Source organism: Amblyomma americanum, chromosome 10 (assembly GCF_052857255.1).
Source record: "Amblyomma americanum isolate KBUSLIRL-KWMA chromosome 10, ASM5285725v1, whole genome shotgun sequence".
NCBI classification, from domain to species: Eukaryota; Metazoa; Arthropoda; class Arachnida; order Ixodida; family Ixodidae; genus Amblyomma; species Amblyomma americanum.
The window spans coordinates 143,539,478-143,560,961 of NC_135506.1; the positions used below are offsets into that span (position 1 = coordinate 143,539,478).

Here is a 21,484-nt window from a genome sequence, read left to right on the forward strand (position 1 = left end):
GAACATAAGAATAATACCGAGAGAGATGTGGGGGGTACACTGCCAAAATGCTGTTACTTTTGCCGAGCCCTACTGATCTCTCCATTGTGGCTGTCCCCCCTTCCCAGGCGAGGAACTACATCCGCAGCTTGCCTGTCATGAGGAAGAAAAACTTTGCTGAGGTGTTCCAGGGTGCTAACGAGAAAGGTGAGCTATGCTTTGTGTTCAAAAGGGGGAATGCGGAAATAGAACATAATAGTTGGAGCCCTGTTCACTCTTGTGTCACAATTGACCCGCCGCGGTGGCTCAGTGGTTACGGCACTCAGCTGCTGACCCAAAAGACGCGGGTTCGATCCCGGCCGCGGTGGCTGAATTTCGATGTCGGCGAAATTCTAGAGGCCCGTGTACTGTGCGATGTCAGTGCATGTAAAAGAGCCCCAGGTGGTCGAAATTTCCGGAGCCCTTCAGTACGGCGTCCCTCATAGCCTGAGTTGCTTTGGGACGTTGAACCCCAATAAATGAATAAACCATCTTGTGTCACAATAATTGGAGCTGTGTTCAGTCTGGTATCTTAGAGTGGTTGTAGCTCTGCTCTGTGTAGGAGTGCGCAACAGTTTGAGCTATGTTCAGTGTAGCAAAGCACAATAGTTGCAGCTCTGTTGTGTGTAGGAGGGCACTATAGTTCAGTTCAGTGTGGTAGAACATAATGGTTGGAGCTTTGTTCAGGGCAGGATGGTTGGAGTTGTGTTCAGTGTAGGGGAGCACATTGGTTGGAGTTGTGTTCAGTGTGGTATTGCACAACGGTTGGAGCTCTGTTCAGTGTGGTATCACACAATGTTAGAAACTCTGTTCCATGACTACAGTGCAACAACGTAGAAGAAGGACACAGGCAGGGACACAACACAGCGCTGACTCACAACTGAAATCTTCATCAGCTGCCAGCCAGAATAAGTACCCAACTGGCGGCTAGAAATGGAAAGTAGTGCACACAAGTCACAAATATAAAAAGAACTCGAAATGAAGTACACGCGTGTCAACATTCGCAGTCGAGGTAGCGTTTTTCTTTTTCTGGCAGCCATACAGAGGGTGCGTTTATACATTCCTCCGGGAGCCTTGCTTGTAATAGGTAGGAGCCGTGACTCGCTGACAGGGGAAATTATAGAAGCACACATAATAGCAAGGCTCCCGCTAAAGGTTCTGGAGCCGAAGGCCTGTCTTACAAATTCCCCTGTGGCAAAAAGGTGCCATTCTGGCGGCCCAGGGCGATGTGACGACGGCAGGGTCATAGTATGGTTTTAGGCAGGCCGTGTGGCCGGCGATGATCAGTGGATGGCGTAAAGGGTTCAGCGAGGTAATGGACGGAAGATGCCTGCTTAAGAATGCCCTTGTACTTGCTAAGGAGTTTGGAGGATAGGCCGGGACTTGAGGAGGGTACCAGACCAGAAGGTAAGCGGGAAGATGTGCAGAGTGATCAGAAGTGCTTCTCTGCCGCAGCTGGCCGTGAGAAGTGAAGGATTGGGCAAGCTGTCGGCATTCTTCGGCATGAGTTGCAGCTTAGGAAAGAGTCTTAAATTCAAATTTGGAAGCATTAGAGTAGTATGGCAGAATGGTGTCCATTGTGCAAGAAGGCTCACGGCTGTACAGGAGAAAGTGTACAGAGAATCCAGTGGTGGCTTGAGTTATAAGCATATGTGTCACACACGAAAGTTAGAACGCAGTCCCAGTTGCAGTGATTGGAAGCTACATACATGGCCAGCATGTCGCCAAGGGTGCAGTTAAAACACTCAACCATGCCATTGGTCTGCGGATGGTAGGCCTAGGTGGTGCGGTGAACAATGGTTGTTAGTTTTCCGCATGGGCGGTGGATTGGCAGCAAAGCATCGGAGAACGGGAACAATGGCCATGAGACGACAAATGGTGGGAGAGGATATGTTTGCTAGGAGAAGAGGAATCCGGAGGCGGCTCATGCTGCGACGCAGGTGAGGAGGACGGCGGAAGGTCTTATGTCGGCCTACACCTGTAATCGTACACACAGTGGTCACGACTGCGACACAAATGAGCCACGTGGCCAGCGATGCCACAGGCGTAGCAAATAGAGCGGTTGTCTTGCATGTGCCAGGGGCTGAGAGGCTGCGGCTGTGATCGTGGGCAGGCAACCGGACGATAAGTTGGGGTTGCAGGTCGCTGGGGTTGTAACAGGCGGTGAGGCGGCCTGTAGACGGGTAGACAGGGGCAGCAAGTAAGGACTGTGACCCTACCACAGCATCAGTGAACGTTAGAGGAACCGCGATCAGGGGCGGCTGAGGAGGAAGTGGCAGGACCTCAGTGACCTGTTCCTGTATGAGACACTGGAGGTTAGGAGTGACCGACTGCACAGGTGTAGGCGGGCAGATAAACAAGGACAGCTGGCGTGTGACTTCCTCATGAACAAACTGCTGGATGTAATGGAGGAGCGACTGGTGGTCAGGAGCCCCGTCCTCGAGAAGAGCCAAGCTGGAGTGTGGCCTCCTGAAAGCAGACACGCTGGATGGAAAGGCACTGTTTGCGCAGCTTATTGAAGCTTTGGCAGTAGCTGATGACATTAGACACAGTCTGGAGATTTTTGGTGATGATCATCTGGAAGGCATCATTGTCACTGCCTTTCATAATTTGTCTGATCTTGTCAGCCTCACTCATAGAAGGGTTTATGCGCTTGCAGAGGGCGTCGATATCTTCTACATAACTGGTGAAGTTTTCACTGGTATTTTGGGCATTACTTCACAAGTGTTGCTTGGCACGAAGCTTCCGCACAGAGGGACGGCCAAAAACCTCTGTAAGGCTGGTTTTGAGAGCCATCCAGCTTGAGATGTCAGCCTCATTTTTCCAGAACCACAGATTGGCAATATCGCTCAAATAAAAGATAACATTGGTAAACTTGACGGTGTCATCCCACTTATTGGATGCACTTATGCGTTCATATGAGGTCAACCAATCCTCCACATTTGCGTCATCTGTGCCGCTGAAGATGGCTGAATCATGCTGCGGGCGCTGTGCCGGAACAGAAGACAGCCGACGGAACTGATGACGTAGGTTGGGTGACGGTCTCGGGCATCTCGGAGGCGGTAGGCTTGGCTGAGAAGCTCCAGAGCAAGGGGATCGTTGACACCTGGACCACTTGTAATAATGTCTTGCGAGGCGCTGCGTCACAAACAACTAGTGTTACAGTGCGGATCCACACAGCGGTCAGTCCAGAGCATGCACGAGGGTTGGAGTGTTCTGCGCTTGTCGTCGTCTTCCTTAAGTGCCAGCTGCTGAAGGTTCTAGAGCTGAAGGCCTGTCTTACACCTGAATGAACAGGTGAAAATAGAAAACTGTGATAATATCGAATCATTAAAGCAGATATTGTTCCCAGAAAAAATTCACCTAAGAGGAGAAGTCAAAAAACAAGAAGCATAGCAACACAGCTCAGATACTTCACTGATAACCCAAAGAGGATGCTAAAAATTGGAAGTCCCTATCGGCCAGCGTCACAGAACGCTGACTGATGCAAATTCCCTGGCACATGCGCATGTGGAAAGCTTCCATCAATTCCCGGACTAATTGCTGTCGGTCCTGGAAAAGAACCGTCACTTTTGCAAACACAGGTGTGCTTTTATCTTTTTCTTTGCATTATTGATTCTGCACGTGTGGCAGTGCTCCGGCAGTTTTTTAAGAGAAGCCTCGTCTAGCAACCTGTTGTGATTCCCTTAACCTCTTGTTAGGGGGGACACAACAGGTTGCTAGACAGGGATCCTCTTAACAATCCGCCGAAGCACTGCCACTCGTGCAGGATCAATGATGCTAAGGAAAAGATGAAAAGCACTCCTGTGTTTGCAAAAGTGACGGTCCTGTTCGGGCACTGCGAGCAAATAGTTCGGGAATTGATGGAAGCTTTCCACATGTGCATGTGCCAGGGAATTTTCATCAGTCAGCCTTCTGTGATGCTGACCGATAGGGACTTGCAATTTTTCGCATCCTCTTTGGGCTATCAGTGAAGTATCTGAGCTGTGTTGCTATGCTTCTTGCTTTTGACTTCTCCTCTTAGGTGAATGATTCAGTATTTTCACAGTTTCTGTTTTTACCTGCATGTTCAGGAATAAATGGTCAATTGAGAGTGTAGCTTTTGTCCTTGTTGTTTCTTCGTTCCGTCTTTATGCACTTTTTCTCCACCATGCACCTAAAGCAACTCTCTGCTCTAATCAATGGTTGGAGCTTTGTTCAGGACAGGATGGTTAAGTGTGGCAGCTACACAACACAACAGTGGTTGGTGCTCTGTTCAGTGCAGTAGAATCTTGGGTCTCCGAGGCTGTCAACCCACAACGCAGTATTTGCCCTTGTGTTGGGTTGGAACGGGAAGTGCTTAAGGCAGCATGGGTCTTCACTTGCACAGTTTTCCGAACTAACAAGAGCTGGATTTTTGAGGTTTTACTGTTTTGGTGTACTCTCCACACAGATATGCGAAGGCTGTTGGTGGTGCTGAATGCGGTTTGCCATCACATGGTGGCGAAACGAGAAAAGGGTTGCCAGGTGAATAAGAATGGGCACAAATGGGCCTGCCTACCCACCCACAAGCACTGCACGCCTAAGTGTGGTATTAGTATTGCAGATTAAATGCGTTCCGCAGGCACCCTCAAGCGGTTAATTGAGGCCTAGTGATATTCCTCAACAGCCTTGTCCTGTAGGGCTGCAAAGGAAACTCTGTGCAGCAGGGCGCGTGACCATACTGATTCTTCCTCTCATCGAGGCCACGACAGCATATGCTTTGCCAGGTGCAGCCACTGTGCTGCATCAGAAGGACCGGCTGAAAAACCTGGCGTGACGTCTCCACCACCAACGCTCACCGAGAACATCAGAGTGTAAACACGTCTTTAAAGTCAGTAATATACCAGTGGACAGAAAAGATGGACATTTCTGTGATGAACTTTGAGCAAAGTAAGGCTTTGCAAGGGGCGGCATAAAGTCTGTAGGGAGATGAGATTCCACTGTTGCAAGACAGGGCTAGGGGAAGTTCTGGCTGATGAAGAACGTCGTGCAGCTATCGACCTGCTGGAGCGCATGCTGGAGTTGGATGCCGACAAGCGGCCAACGGCCACCGAGGCCCTGGCCCACCCGTACCTGGCCAGCCTGGCTGACCCGTCAGATGAGCCGTCGGCTGAGCCCTGCGACCAGTCCTTTGAGGACCGTGACCTCAGCGTCCATGAGTGGAAGCGTGAGTCGGCTTTCTTGGGGACTCATAGGAAATGTCTTGGTGCACTCAAGGACATGCCTTGTTGCTCATGTGGAGTTCATCAAAGGATGTGAATGCAAAGGTTGGAATTTCAGTGTGAATGCCAATAATGTCGCTTGGTGTGTGCAGAAGCATTGCGCTTCAAAGTATGCCTGGTCATTCCTCTTTCACCCAGACTTGTGACTGTCATCACTGCAAATGTGCATACCCAGAATCATTGCTTAGGCATAGTTGTAGGCCATTTGGCAAGACATACTGTATTTACACAATTGTAAGTTGACCTATTTTTCAAAATTTAAAAATCCGAAGTGAGGGGGTAGACTTAAAATCGAAACCAAAGCATCGCATCATAAATAAAGGCGAGACGGAACGAGATACGAGGTATGCTACAGCGTCGTTGCATTTTTGCTGCGTGCCTCCGTCGCATCCCTCTTGGTACTGGCCTTGAGCAGCTGCTATGTCAACGCGCAGAACTGGCATCCCAACCCCGCGCGAGGGAGCCAATGGTGGCTGTTGATAAGCAGCAAATCGGAACCAGCCCACTCCCCACACGTGGCCGCAGATTGAGGCTGCTGATAAGCGGCGGCGACCCGATAGCGCATTCACGTTCTAGTCTTAATAGGCGTCGTCCAAGTTTTTTTGTTTGTTTACTTTCAACCGCGCACTCGGCGCTCAAGGGAGCGTTGGTAGTTGATAGAAGGGCCGCTGTTCCAGTCGCGGCGGCACCCCCACTTGGAACTGCAGCGGCACCGGGGAGTGTCGGTAGCTGATAGAAGAGCCGACGCCGCCCACGCATAGTTTTTCTTTGGCTCTGACGCAGTCGACTGCAGCCGGCCGCGTTTCACGAGTTTTTAATGTAGTGCTTCGTCATTCGTCATTTGTGCTCCAGGTCCGGTAAGCAAACGGCGCTCTTTCACATCTACATTCAAGATGGCTGTCATTCTTCACGCCGAGGAAATGAACTGCGCGCCGGGTCGCAAGTTTGACGTTCGCAACGGGGGATACAGGTGTGGTAGCTGCAGCGAGGCAAAATTTTCAGCTGTTCCACGCAATGTCATGATGTGGCTGTTTGCGAAGTGCGGGATTTTGCTGCACGACGATGTTAGAACGACGAGCTGTGGGATCGCAGCAGCGATCACGGCAGCAGCGCTGGTGAGGACAATGGCCCAAGTTGGACGAGTAGTCCACTGACTAATACATTTTCGTTTTGGAATGTGCCCACGGGCGCTCCGGCGCGCGGCAGCAATAGCAGCTGGCGATAAGCGAAGGCCACAGGATAGTGCTATTGTGTTCTATTATTAAAGGGCCAAGTGTTAACGACCTCCAAGTTTTTTTTTTTTCAGAAATGTGAAGTGGCGGGGTCGACTTACATTCGAGTCGACTTACAATAGTGTAAATACTGTAATGGTGAAAAACCGCACAAGATAAAGGACGAAGGCAGGCTAATTGTCTCAACACACATTTCATTTCATTTATTTATTTATTTTTATTTATTTACATATACTGCAGCCCCGATGGGGCTATTGCAGGAGTGGGAGGAAGAGGAGAGAAAAAAAAAAGGCAGAGAGGGACAACATATTCAGAACTGAACACTATTAAAGTACAGAACAGAAATGCAACAGACTAATCAAAGATTTGAAACAACATTGAAAAATAGGTTTCGTTCCAGGGAGCGTATATCACCGGGTAAAGAATTCCATCGTTCGATAACACGAGGAAAAAAACTAAATTTGAACACATCAGTGCGCGCGTGAATTGGTGTTACATTCAATGGGTGGCAGCTCCTTGTAGATGAAGATGCTGAAAAATGCAAATACTCAGACAGTGAAGCAAAGCGGGATGAATTAACAATACCATGAAAATATTTTAAACACTCATTGTCGCGGCGGGTACAAAGGAGTGAAAGGCCTATGGCAGGAAGAGTGGATGAAGGTGAAAAATTTCTGTCATACCGTCGGCAAATAAACCGTACTGTTTTCCTTTGGACGGATTCTAGCTTACTGATATCGGACTGTTTATGAGGATTCCAGATTATTGACCCATACTCCAAAAGTGGACGAATTAAAGCTTTGTATGTTACCAGTTTAGTTTCTTGGGGGGCAACACTAAGTGTACGTTTTAGATAACCGAGCCTCCGCATTGCATTATTGGATATTGTGTTAATATGCTTTGACCAGGACAAGTTAGAAGAAAAAAGAAGACCTAAATATTTGTACTCGGACACTTGATTCAGAGAGTTATCTTTGAATGAGTAGGTGTAAAAAGATGGTATTGTGCGATTACAGAATGACATGTATACAGATTTACAAAAGTTTATTTGCATTTGCCATGTTTCACACCATGAGCAGAATGACACGAATGACTGATTTAGTTGCGCATGATCCTCAGGGGTGTTAATTGAACTGTATATCACACAATCATCTGCATACAACCGAATTTTAGAAATAATATTTTCTGGCAAATCACTAATGTATAATAAGAACAACAGTGGTCCGAGCACGGACCCTTGTGGTACACCGGATGATACATTAACAGTTTCAGATGAACAGGAGTTGAAAGAAACATACTGTGTACGATTAGAAAGAAAGCTTGATATCCAGTCTACCAGTAACGGGTTTTTGAGTATTGCATTAAGTTTACAAAGAAGTTTGCTGTGGAGAACGGTGTCGAAAGCTTTAGAAAGGTCGATAAATAAAGCGTCGATTTGTGAGCCCGTGTCGAGGGAACTAGCAATGTCGTGCGTGAATTCTACAAGTTGTGAAATGGTACTGAGCCCGCGCCGAAACCCATGCTGAAATTTGCACAAGATATTGTTAGCTTCAAGAAATTCTGTAATGTGCTTATGAATGATATGTTCTAGTAATTTGCATGAGTGTGAAGTTAACGAAATGGGGCGATAGTTGGACAAGATTTGGGTGCTGCCAGCTTTAAACAGGGGAATAACTTTTGCAAGCTTCCAGGCTACGGGGACGGTTGCAGATGATAGCGATTTCTGGAAGATGGTAGTCAAATAGCGGCTGGTCCAAAGAGAGTAACGATGCAGAAATACATTAGGGATATCATCAGGACCACTACTTTTTTTCACATTTATGTTCAGAATGAGGTTCAGAACACCTTCGACGCTTATTGAAATATCATCGACAGAACATTGAGAGTTGCTAGGAAAAGTAATCATTTCAAGGTTATCTGTTGTAAATACCGACTGAAAATATGTGTTGAAACTAGTAGCTATAGCTAATGAGTCACAGACCGGCTTATCATCAATAATGAAGGTATTGGGACTAGTGCTCTGTGGCAATATGGATGCCCAAAATTTGCGGGGATTGTGTTTCATTAATTGCGGCAAGGAATTTCTGTAGTAAAAATCTTTTCCCGAGTGAACTTTGGCACGGAGTTCTTCTTTAGTGTCGCTGAACTGTTGCAAAAGTTCAGGGTTACCATTGCACTTGGAAACGTGTAGTCTGGCAACACGGCGAGAAAGATGCAGTATGTCTCTTGTTATCCAGGGCATACTGTGGTTTTGCTTTTTAGTTTTTAATGGAACAAAACGCTGAATACAGACCTTCACAATGTTCTCGAAGAATGTTACTAAAGAATTCACGTCACATGATATGCTGAGGTGCTGAAACTGTTCAGATGCGTCACTTAATAAATCCAGGATAGGCACGTCGTCTGCTCTACTGAAATCCGGAAATGTTGAATAAGTTAGTTTTGAGGAAGAAATAGAACATGGGATCGAAACAAGAACAGCGTTATGATCGGATATCCCCTCGACGACTTCGCATGTAAAATTGGTCGCGAAAAGAGAAGAGCTTAAAAACACCAGGTCCAGTATTTCCGAAGACCTCGTGGACTTATCAACTATCTGTTTTAATCCAAATGACAAAGAAAAATTGACAAGTTCATTACTGATTGCAATGTCTTGACCAGTAATGGATAATGTATGCCATTGAATTCCGGGAAGATTGAAGTCTCCTAGGATAATTATATTTGGATTGTTGATATGATGAGAATGCAAGAAGTTACTTAAAGAATGCACGTGGTCTACGGAAGTGCCTGGTGGTCGATACACCGCACCGATAACAAATGATTTGTTACCTACGTAGAGTTTGCACCAAGTTGACTCTATTTCGACAGGGACCGAAATTTCAACAAATTTCAGACTAGACTTAATGAAGAGAGCGACACCGCCTCCTTTCCCATGCTGCCTGTCCACCCTAATTACAACGAAACCTGGAGGAGTTATTTCAGAGTCAATTATACCATCATGTAGCCACGTTTCGGTGACCACAATGACATCAGGCGAATGAGTTAGGATTAAAGAGATAAAATTTGGAAGCTTGTTTACTAAACTTCTGGCATTGATGTTCAGAACACGAAGGTTGGCGGCGGTGTCCCGTCAGTCAGAATCTGCAGGTGGCTTGGCAGCAGTAGCATTAGCAGCAGCAGTGTCCGGGGGCGTTGATTTCGAATCTTTGACCAAACTTTTCTCAACATCATCCCAGTTGTACCGCACGCTATCAATAAACACGTGGTCATAACGCAAATGAACCTTCGAGCCACTGTCACGATAAGATTGCGTTGCATCCCATATTTTTTTCCGGATCAATCGAACGTTTCATTCTATTACCTTAAAGACCCACGAGGAGTATTATGTAAAGGGTGGGTACATATATATTGTTAAGCAAGTGTTAACACAACGAATTATGATTGGTAACTTTATTGCAAAGTTGGATGAGCACAAGATGGCTGCGACGTCGTTCGGTAGGTCGTTCCAATCTGCTGCAGTATGAGAAAAAAATGATGCGGCAAAGGTGGTAGTTCGGGCACGAGGTCGAGAAACCTGAAAGGATGACGACTGCGATGAGATATGTGGGCTGGAGGGGCGATATAGGGTCTGTGGCTGGGTGAATTATGGAAAAATTTATGAAACAAGCAAAGGCTGGCAATGCGCCAACGAGATAAGAAAATTAGGTCGGATTCAGCTTTCAGCGCTGACACACTGATGTCGTAAGAATATGACGAATGAATGAATCTGGCTGCTCTGTTTTGGACTGATTCGAGAGTATTTATAAGGTAAGCTTGGTGCGGGTTCCAAATGGGTGAGGCATATTCTAATTTTGGTCTGACAAGGTATTTGTACGCTAATAACTTCACATGTTTAGGGGCTTGGCGGAGATGACGTCTTAAAAATCCAAGTGTTTTATTAGCGGATGAAATGATGTTCGTAACGTGTGTGCTCCAGGACAAGTCGCTACACAAGGTAATGCCTATGTACTTGTATGATAGAACCGAATGTACAGGGACGTTAGCTATGGCGTATGGGAAATTAAGTGGGTTGCGGCGACGCGTGAAGGACAAGATTTTACATTTTTGAGGGTAAAGTTCTATTAACCAATTGGCACACCATTCCTGGATGCGGTTAAGGTCGTGTTGAAGTGATGTTTGGTCAGAAGCGTTATTAACCTTGCGGTAAATTACACAATCATCGGCGAACATGCGAATATTACTAGATACATGCGTTGGTAAATCGTTAATATAAATTAGAAACAGAAGCGGGCCGAGGACACACCCTTGCGGGACACCTGACCTTATTGGGATAAGATTAAAGTTGTGGTAGTTATTGATGACGTACTGTGAGCGGTTAGTCAAGAATTCTTGTATCCATTTAAAGATATTAGAGGGGAGGTTCAAATATGAAAGTTTTAGTAGTAATCGTTTGTGAGGAACCTTGTCGAACACTTTTGCATTGTCCAGAAAAGTAGCATCAACCTGTAGGTTAGAGTCAAGATTAGCATGCAGATCATGAACAAAAAGGGGTAGCTGTGTTTCGCATGAGAAGTCTTTTCGAAAACCGTGTTGCGCAGAATGAAAAAAGTTGTGACACTTGAGGAAGCTCATGACATTGGAGTAGATGACATGTTCCATGAGTTTGCAGGGTACGCTAATAAGGGAAATGGGACGGTAGTTAAGCGGTGAATTTTTTTTTACCCGATTTGAAGACCAGAACAACCTTACCGCATTTCTAATCACGGGGTAGTTGACCTGATAACAGTGACTGTGAAAAAAGTGAGCATAAAAATTGTGCACAAATATCCTTGTTATTTTTCAAAAGCTTTGAGTTAATATTGTCATTTAGAAGTACGGAAAGCTGAGCAAGTTGGTTACTGTTATCCATGGTAAAACAGCGCGGAAAAAACGGACGGAACAAACACGACGACACGAGCGCTGACTTTCAACTGGTGATTTATTACGCACGTGTGTACATATACTATTCCCGCCGAACACTACACAGAACAAAAAATATTCAAGAAACACTGCGTCATCACTGAACACATTAAATCTACCTTGCTGCAAATGCATGCTCCAAACAAGTGATTTCGTGGTTAGCCGATGATAATGAGGGCTTGCTAATGCATGCTGCACCGCCCTTGTCAATATGATATGCCTCCACTAGTTCCCTTACTATCTGATCTTTATGTTTGAAGATGACGGATGTCTGATGAAGCAATGGGGCGCACGTGTGCTTAGGTTGCCTGCAGTGCAGCGCCAAATTCGAACCGGCTGCCCTGTCCAAAGAATTGTGATGCTCCCTCAGCCGTTCGTTAAGACATCGCCCAGTCTGGCCAACATACCACCCACCGCATGAAAGGGGGATCTTGTATACTACACCTTTGACGCACTCAAACCTCCTCTCTGCGTGTGCTGTGGTACAACCACCCCCAATCCTCCTTCCTAGTAGGGACTCTCGCTTCCGCTGCACAGCTCGGCAAATGTTGCTTAATTTTCTGCGAGACGAAAATACAACATCAACTAGAAATTTTCGCCCTCCTTTCTTCAGACGGTGTGATAATGCATGGACGTAAGGGGTGACAGCAATCTTCCGGCGATTCGAGACCTCATCTTCCTAAGGAGCACGCTTATGCTCCGATTTGATTTTGGCCATCAGCCTTTCACATAACCTTCCGATAGTTGCCTCAGGAAAACCAGCGTCCTGAAGCCTAGAAATCTAGCCTTGCACACCTTCCTCAATGATATGGACACACGACTTGTTGAGGGCGAGCAAGGAACGCATGTCTGCCGGTGCTCGCGGTAGGGTAGTTGTTTTGGATGACGCTGTTGTGGAAGAATGCCATCGCAAGACAATGGAGCTGGGACCAAAATACTGTTTTGAGCCACGGCTATTACCAGCTGAAGAGTTGGGCCTGTCAAGGACAATCGCTAGGCAGGTACCTGAAGTGCAGCGCCAGCAGTGCGTCTCCGAGTGCTTCTCAGCTTTTCAAGGTTCCCTTGGCAAGCGTAAGGCTCAAAAAGGGTTTGGCGCATTAGTGAACCACCTGGGCGCGAACGACCTGAGACCGCTGATAGCAGACAAGGAGGGGTGCTTTGTTGTTATGAAGGAGAGTGTGTTCTCGGACAAAGCGCTTGCTGCCGTCTCCAAGAATTTTCGACAAGTGCAAGAGAATGCCACAAAAGTTTAGAGACGTGCCATCGCCCTTCTTAAAAAGGCCAATCCCGACCGTTTGCGCGAGTCCGTAAAGAAATCGGAACGCAGCACGCTTGAAATATTTTTTACGGTTAAAACCCACAAAATAGGCTTTCCGTTCCGGTTCATAATTTCGGAGAAGGGAACTTGGCAGCTTGTTGTTTCCAGCTACTTACAGAAGGCGCTTGCTTCCCTTGCTTTTGAAGACCCTTTCCGAACGCGAAACTCCGACGTCGTCTTGGAGTACCTTCACAACAATAATCCTGGTGACTGTCATGTGTTCAGCGTGGACGTTGAAGATTTATACTATTCAATTCCTCATGAGCATTTGCTGCGCTTTGTAAGGGAATGTATAAGTGAGGACAATGACAAAGTGCGCTTCCGAAATGTTTGCGGTGTATCTGTTGATGCTTTCCTTGAAGTGCTGTGTATGTACCTCCGGTCCACCATTGTTGCATGGAATGACGGTGTTTATACAGCGTTCCGGGATATGCATTGGGTCTCGCGTGGCTGCACTGCTAAGTGACTTGTTCCTTAGCAGAATTGACAAAGCAATTGCAGGAGAGTTACTGGGCGGTGTACTGAAAGTACACAGATACGTGGACGATTACCTCGTTTTTGTTGAAAACGAAGGATGCACGCAAGATGTCGTGAACACATTTGTCAGAAATGGTCAAGGACTTGCTTTCACCACGGAGACCGTTAACCAAGGTAGGATACAATTCTTGGATGTGGAGCTGAGACTTGAGCCCGGACATGTTTGCTGGCTGTATTCGCCTCGTTCCGTCAAGCCCCTACTCAGCTTTCAGTCTGGGCACTCTAAGCTGGTAAAGGATGGCATCGCCCTGTCTTGTGTTCGCGCCGCCCTCAACAAGTCGTGTGTCCATATCATTGAGGAAGGTGTGCAAGGCCAGATTTCTAGGCTTAAGGACGCTGGTTTTCCTGAGGCAACTGTCGGAAAGTTATGCGAAAGGCTGATGGCCAAAATCAAATCGGAGCATAAGCGTGCTCCTCAGGAAGACGAGGTCTCGAATCGCCGGAAGATTGCTGTCATCCCTTACGTCCATGCATTATCACACCGTCTGAAGAAAGTGGGGTGAAAATTTCTAGTTGATGTTGTATTTTCGTCTCGCAGAAAATTAAGCAACATTTGCCGAGCTGTGCAGCGGAAGCGAGAGTCCCTACTAGGAAGGAGGATTGGTGGTGGTTGTACCACAGCACACGCAGAGAGGAGGTTTGAGTGCGTCAAAGGTGTAGTATACAAGATCCCCCTTTCATGCGGTGGGTGGTATGTTGGCCAGACTGGGCGATATCTTAACGAACGGCTGAGGGAGCATCACAATTCTTTGGACAGGGCAGCCGGTTCGAATTTGGCGCTGCACTGCAGGCAACCTAAGCACACGTGCGCCCCATTGCTTCATAAGACACCAGTCATCTTCAAACATAAAGATCAGATAGTAAGGGAACTAGTGGAGGCATATCATATTGACAAGGGGGGTGCAGCATGCATTAGCAAGCCCTCATTATCATTGGCTAACCACGAAATCACCTGTTTGGAGCATGCATTTGCAGCAAGGTAGATTTAATGTGTTCAGTGATGATGCAGTGTTTCTTGAATATTTTTTGTTCTGTGTAGTGTTTGGCGGGAATAGTATATGTACACACGTGCGTAATAAATCACCAGTTGAAAGTCAGCGCTCGTGTCGTCGTGTTTGTTCCGTCCTCGTGTTTGTTCCGTCCTCGTGTTTTTTCCGCGCTGTTTTACCATGGTTAATATTGTCAATACCGGATGAAGATGAAATTTTCATGGTTTCAATTAGGGACGAAATGCCAGATGACGTGAAGACAACTGGTGGCATAGCATAATTTATCATTGAAGGTGGTGCTGAAAATGATGGCGGTATATCAATTTATTTCGTAAATGCAGATGAGAAGGCAGAGCTAAACATAGTAGCGCACTCAGCATCAGTGAAAACTGTGCCTCACTCATCTGTGAGGGTTATTTCTGGCGCGTGATGTGGATTGATAACTTGCCAGAACTTTTTGGGGTTACTAGTTAGCATATTCGGCAAGTCCGAGTGAAAAAAGGTATGCTTGGCATTAGAAATAGCAGCGAGATATGATCTTTCAGCTTTGCGATATTTTACCCATGCGCTATGCGTCCCCTGAGACTTGGCTGAACGGTAAAGGCGCTTCTTCTTGTTCTCCAAACTTTTCAGTGTTCTAGTAAACCATGGCTTTTGTGAATTAGAACGAAAACTAATTTGGGGGATGAGTCTATTTGTTAGGCTTTCTAGTTTGTCTTTGAACAGAAACCAATTTTCTTGAACACTGCGGGAATGAAAATGTGACGAGAAGACTTGAAAAAATGCATTAAGTTCATTGTTTATGGCATTATAATTCCCTTTGTCATAAAGACGGATGGTTTTATGGTATTTGCGGCGCCGGTTTGGCATGAGGAGAAGGTTAGCGTGAATTACTTTGTGGTCGCTTATTTCGGGTAGGTATGTAATGGGCTGTACGCTGTCTGGGTGATTGGTTAATAAGAGATCTAAAATATTTGCACAGTTCTGTGTTACGTGGGTAGGTTCAAGTATTACCAGAGTAAGGTTGAGGTTGTTGCAAAAATCTAGGAATTCCCTTGTTTCTCCATTGCTAGCTATAGGTGCGGCTGGTTATGCCAGTCAATCCTCCGAAAATTAAAATCGCCGAAGAGGAAGATATGTGAATTAGGATGCTTTGTGGACAGTTTACTTAGTACGTTATTAAGCTGACGGGAAAAATCCTGGATACTATGTGGGGCCTATAATCAACGCCTAGTAAAACTGTGTTAGGTGCTGCGTGAAAGATTAGCCACAACATTTCGAGGTCGGATGAATCTTGTATTAGGGAACACGATAAATCTTGGCTGACAGCAATGAGTACACCCCCTCCTCGTGAATCTTTACGGTCTTTCCGAAAAACTTGAAAGTTTGGCAGATCAGTCAGCACTTCGTTGTCTGCTATGTCACTGCTCAGCCAAGTCTCAGTTAGTATAAGCAGGTTGCTGCTTGATGACTAAACAAGGCTAGAAATAAGTTCGCGCTTAGGAGTAAAACTAGGAATGTTAGTGTATATAACGGAGAGCGAGAGGCTAGATAAAGAAGCGTTCTTGGTACGGTTTCCAGACAGTTCATGACGAGGTGATTGCTAATCTGATTGTGAGGGATGAGTTACTATTCTTTTGACTGTTTTTATGGTTTCATCGAACACGTAGCGCTTGGGACCAATATGCAATGTCAATATGCAAGTTCAGAGCGAATTTCGTTCTCCTTTCTTTAGCACATTTCGTACTTTGAAGGAAAACTCCTCGCCGACGCTGAATTTAGTTTCCTTAAACTTATGACCACTCGTTAATATGGCACCTTTAATTTGACGATGATTGGACGAGTGTGTTTAGATTTGTAATGCCCAAGGCGATGGGCACGTTCAATGCTCTCAGGGTTAATTGTTATTTTCAAGTTCTGACAGCAATGGTTGATGACTGTTTCCTCAGAGCTTGCAAAATTTTCGGATGGGTTAGTGTCGGGAATTCCATAGAATATAAGAGTATTTCGACGCAAGTGATTTTCTGCATCCTCAATTCGCGCATCTAGAATGTCTAAATGTCCAGCAATCCCAGCACTCTCAGATTTCATTGCTTCGAAATCGGTTTGAAGATCTGAAAAAGCTTGGAAATGGGCCTCTAGTTCGGTCATTTGCTTAGTCAAGCCGGCTTAGGCGACTTCAGTGGAATTGGCCTGAGATTTGAGGTCTTGTATTTCGGAAATGAGCTTTGTATGACTGGCGGATATACTTCTTAGTTCAGTGAGCACATCCTCGATAGTGTTTGGGCCTGGGTTAGATTCGACATCACCTGCCAAGAGCAACAAGGCACGCAAAACATTGCCGCTATCGGCTACAAGAAAAACGCAGCACTTGAGGCTCGGCAGCTGCACTAAGAAATAGTTGCTAGTTTTTTTTGCAAGCAGAAAATACTTGTTACCAATCTGCATGACGAATACCAGAGGATTAGTGACTTGTGCGAGAGCACAGCCACCGAGCCCACCCAAGCATCTGAAATGTGGATGCCATTTCAGAAAAGCATGGATGGCTTTTTGTTAGTGCACAGGCTCAGTGTGACTTGGCTGTAAATGTTTTTCTGCAAAGTTGTCTCTTGGACATGCTTAAAGAGGCACTACTATTATTATTTATTTATTTATTTACACAATACTGCAGGCCCTTCTGGGCCCTAGCAGGAGGGGCAATACAATGCAACATGAATATACACAAAAACACGAAACACAGAAAATTCGAAACACAAAGCAAAATAAGTTTGATGGCGTCAATCTTCTATTTCTTCCATGGAGTCTATGTCACGCTGTGCTGTTAAAGGTAAAACATTCCATTCAGTTACGGTGCGAGGGAAGAAGGAGTATTTAAATAGGTTAGTTCTGGCGGTGAATGGAGTTAGTGAATCAGGGTGCCGATGTCTTGTTGGTCGTGGAGCGGAAAATGGCTTGACGTGGGGATCCGGGCACATTCCCAACTTGCTATGTTTTAGAAGGAAAAGAAATTTTAATCTGAGAATTTTACGTCTTACTTGCAATGTTTGAATTCGGTGTGCTCGCATTATGGCAGTAGGTGAGTCGGTTGAGCGGCATTTTGAAAAGATGAATCAAATGGCCTTGCGCTGGATCTTTTCAAGAGCTTGAAAGTTAATTTTAGTAAATGTGTCCCACACATTGGAAGCATATTCTAACCTGGGCCTGATCAATGAAGAATAGGCTAAAAATTTCAAGTCTGCAGGAGCATTCTTCAGTTTGTGCTTGAGGACACAAAGTTTACAAAAACCCAATGCACATACGTTACTTATATGTTTGTTCCAGCTTAGATTATCAGTTATCATCACGCCAAGATATTTATATTCAGTTACCTCCGAAAGTGGAAATGAAGGAAGAGCTTAGGGGTATAATATGCTGTTTTTTGTTGGTTAATCTGATAAAAACGGTTTTCTGAGTGTTAAGTTTCATGTCCCACTGATTGCACCAATCCAAAATATTCTTTAGGTTTAAAGTGAGTAATAGTTGGTCTTCACGACAAGTAATTACATTAAACAAAGCACAGTCATCTGCAAACAGCCAGATTTGAACAGGATGAGTAACTAGTTTAACAACGTCATTCACATACATTAAAAATAACAGGGCACCAAGGACGCTTCCTTTGGGGACACCAGGAGAGACAGGCTGGCTGTGTGAATAATGGTCGTCAATACTAACAAACTGCTCTCGGTTAGGTAAGTAAGCTGAAACCCAGTTAATTACAAAGTTGGGAAGGCCAACTTGTTTAAGCTTGTCAATTAATTTAGAATTGGAGACGAGGTCAAATGCTTTACTAAAATCTATAAAAGTAATATCAACCTTCCCGTATTTATCAAGTACAGATGCAAAGCTATGAACAACCGATGTTAGTTGTGTTACAGTAGAATAGCCCTTCCTAAACCCGTGTTGAACGTTAGAAAGGACGTTGTCATCAAGAAAACCGATGATGTACTTGGCAATGATGTGTTCCAGTAATTTGCAACAGGCTAAAGTCAGAGATATGAGACGATAATTTGATATCAGTGATGCGTCCCCTTTCTTAAGAACAGGAACAACACGTGCAGTTTTCCACTCTGAAGGAATGACAGTTGATGAAAGTGACGCGCGAAAAATGACAGCCAGAAAACTCAGAAAGCTTTTCGGCATACTGGCGCAAGAAAGCGTTCGGAATTGTATCAGGGCCTGGCGACGCTTTAGTTTTCAGGTTTAGGAGCAATTCAGCAATGCCAGGTCTTGATATCGTAATAGAACGCATAGTGCAGGGCGTTTCAAAACGACAATGTTCACCACTTGCATTAGAAATGACACCGTGGAAGTAGTGTTTAAATTGCGTAGCAATATCATTTTTATCTGTGAGAGGCTTGCCGTCGTGCATTATTCGGTCAATAGGTTTTTTCTTTTGACATAAGTGGTTCCAAAATTTTTCAGGTGAAATTTGAATGAAATTAGGCAGTTTGTATTCAAAGTAATGGCGTTTAGCGGACCCCACAGCTGGATTCAGGGATAGTTGAAAAGACTGAATAATGGAACGACTGGCGCCTCCACGTTTCAAACGTTTTACTTTTTTTTTTAATTGCAGGACTTCACGTGTGATCCAGGGAGAGGCTTTGCGAGATTTTATTATTTTATTAGGGACAAAGTTTTCAAGGCAGTGAGTGCACAGGGTTTTAAACTTATTCCATAGCTCATCAGCATTACTGCCTCGGAAGCTGCTGAGGCAGAAATCTAAATAATCCAACACGCTCTCATCTTTCGCATGCAAGAAGTACTTTACATAGCAGACTTTGGCCACAGGCTTTTTGCAAACAGTATGGATAGGGAAGGAACAATAGACCACGTCATGATTGGGAATTCCCTGCTCAGTTGAAACATGGTAGTCACTAATAGATCGGCTTACAAAGACAAGGTCAAGTATAGAAGAAGTACAACCATGTACACGTGTTGGCTGCCTCACTACTTGCTGCAAGTCATGTCTCAACATCATATTAAATGTGTGCTCTTCATGGGCAGCATGATCAGGATTGAGAAAGGGCTTGTCCCACTTAATTGATGGAAGGTTTAGATCACCAATTAATGAGATTCTGCCGTGATGAAAATCATTCGTGAAATCAGACAGTTCACGTAGAGACTGCGGAGAGGAATTGTGGGCTCTATAACTGCAATTACTAGAAAAGACCCGGAAGTGTTGCTTGTTGGGCGAGTTGGTGATCCATAATAATAGAGGAGCGCGTATCAAAACAGGACAACAGGAGGAACACAGATTGACACGAGCGCTGTCAACTGTTTATTTCTTGCCGTTGCTACATATAAATACATGAACCACAGCATGAAATGGGAAAAAGCGATCAGGTCAGTTGATACAAGCTATACACTGCCTTTCGCTGGTTGCCATTGATTTAGACAAGTGAGCTCTTTTGCTGAAAGTGCCAGGGATGCCATGCTCACACTCTTGTTGCCTGCACGTGAAATATTCAAAGCCTCAATAATCTCTCTGACAAGCTTATCATTGTGGCTGTTGATAATTTGGCTCCTTTTAAAAAAGGGCATGCACGGCTGTCATCCTTTACATTCATCAGACCTCCCACAACCTTAAGAAAATAGGAAAACGAGCAGGCGTTGAAGTTGTATTTTCAGCGCCCATAAAACTGTCTATGCTTTGCAAGAAGACAGATCCGTGCGGTAACCAAAGAAAAAAAAAGATGTTTAATTGACCATCAGAAACAATTTGTCACTTGTGAAGAGGGTGTTGTCTATCATGTACCGTTGTCTTGTGGCCATGAGTATGTTGGGCAGACAGGGAGATGTGTAAATAGCCGGTTAAAAGAATATGACTACAATGTTAATGAGAGCAAATCGGGCCACCTGAGCCAGCACTGTCGCCAATGCAAGATCCCGTCTAAGAAACAGGGCCTTCCAAAGCCACGCATGCCCTTTTTTAACAGAAGCCAAATTATCAACAGCCACAATGATAAGCTTGTCGGAGAGGTTATTGAGGCTTTGAATATTTCACGTGCAGGCAACAAGTGTGTGAGCGTGGCATCACTGGCACTTTCTGCAAAAGAGCTCGCTTATCTAAATCGATGGAAACCAGCGAAAAGCAGAGTGTGTAGCTTGTATCAGCTGACCTGATCGCTTTTTCCCATTTCATGCTGTGGTTCATGTATTTGTATGTAGCAACGGCAAGAAATAAACAGTTGACAGTTAGCGCTCGTGTCGTCCTTTGTTTCTCCTGTTGTCCTTTATTATTAGAAAAGACCGTCCCCAACAAGAAATTTTTAACGCAAGGCTTTCATGGTTTTCAATTAGAGTTAGGAAAGAAGTGTCGATGTCATGTTTTACGAGTACGGCAACACCGCCTCCTCTGGTAGATCTGTCCAGACGGAACACCCGGTAAAGGGGAGGGAAAACATCATCAATTCCTTCGTGCAACCAAGTCTCTGTGATTACAACAATATGTGGCTGATACCCTAGAATTACGGATTCAAGATGATCGCTTTTATTTACCACATTGCGCGCATTTATGTTTAGAAGGCTGAGTTCCTTGATAAGCGTAATGCCAGTAGAAAAGTGATGCCAGCGGAACAACTACAGTTGGTGCTGAGTTGTGAACAGCGCACTACTTTCTCATGTGCCAGACTCCTCAGTCACCATTGGGGGTACGGAAAGCTGATCAAGTTGCTTACTATTATCCATGGTAAAACAGCATAGAAAAAGTACGAGGACGGAACAAACACGACGACACGAGCTTTTTCCGTGCTGTTTTACCATTCATAACCATTGGGGATTGTGTTGATGATGAAACTGCAAAAGCAGACTTTGGTTTCCTCGCTGCATCCAGATGTGGGCGGTGTTGTGTCATTTGTGTCGTCTGATCATTGCTGCGCCTTTGGTGAAAATGAACAAAAACAAAATGGCTCAGGCTGCCGACTGCGTGGTGCTTAGATTTTGAGTGATGGCATCATGATACTACTTATCATGAACCCTTTATGTTATGAAGCTGCCGTCATGGCGGCTGTACCTTTTGCAGAGAGTGTGAATGGTCCTGAGAGGCTGTGCTTGGCTCGTGTTTCTGAAGTTATTGCGTTGAGCATCTCAAGAGTACTTTCTACACTGCTTTCTATTTCAGTGGTACACCACGTTGAAATAGTGTTGCAC

The 21,484-nt window shown here is 45.2% G+C and overlaps 1 protein-coding gene across 15 annotated transcripts in view; it reads left to right on the forward strand.

The window, feature by feature from the left end:
* Nucleotides 1-21,484, forward strand: part of p38b (p38b MAP kinase) — a 210,742-nt gene that overhangs the window by 137,817 nt on the left and 51,441 nt on the right. For all 15 annotated transcript variants that reach the window (XM_077639063.1, XM_077639062.1, XM_077639064.1 and 12 more), the window contains exons 10-11: nucleotides 108-186; nucleotides 5,033-5,206. In XM_077639063.1, the coding sequence (XP_077495189.1) occupies nucleotides 108-186; nucleotides 5,033-5,206 (253 nt within the window). The remainder of the gene's footprint in view (nucleotides 1-107; nucleotides 187-5,032; nucleotides 5,207-21,484) is intronic.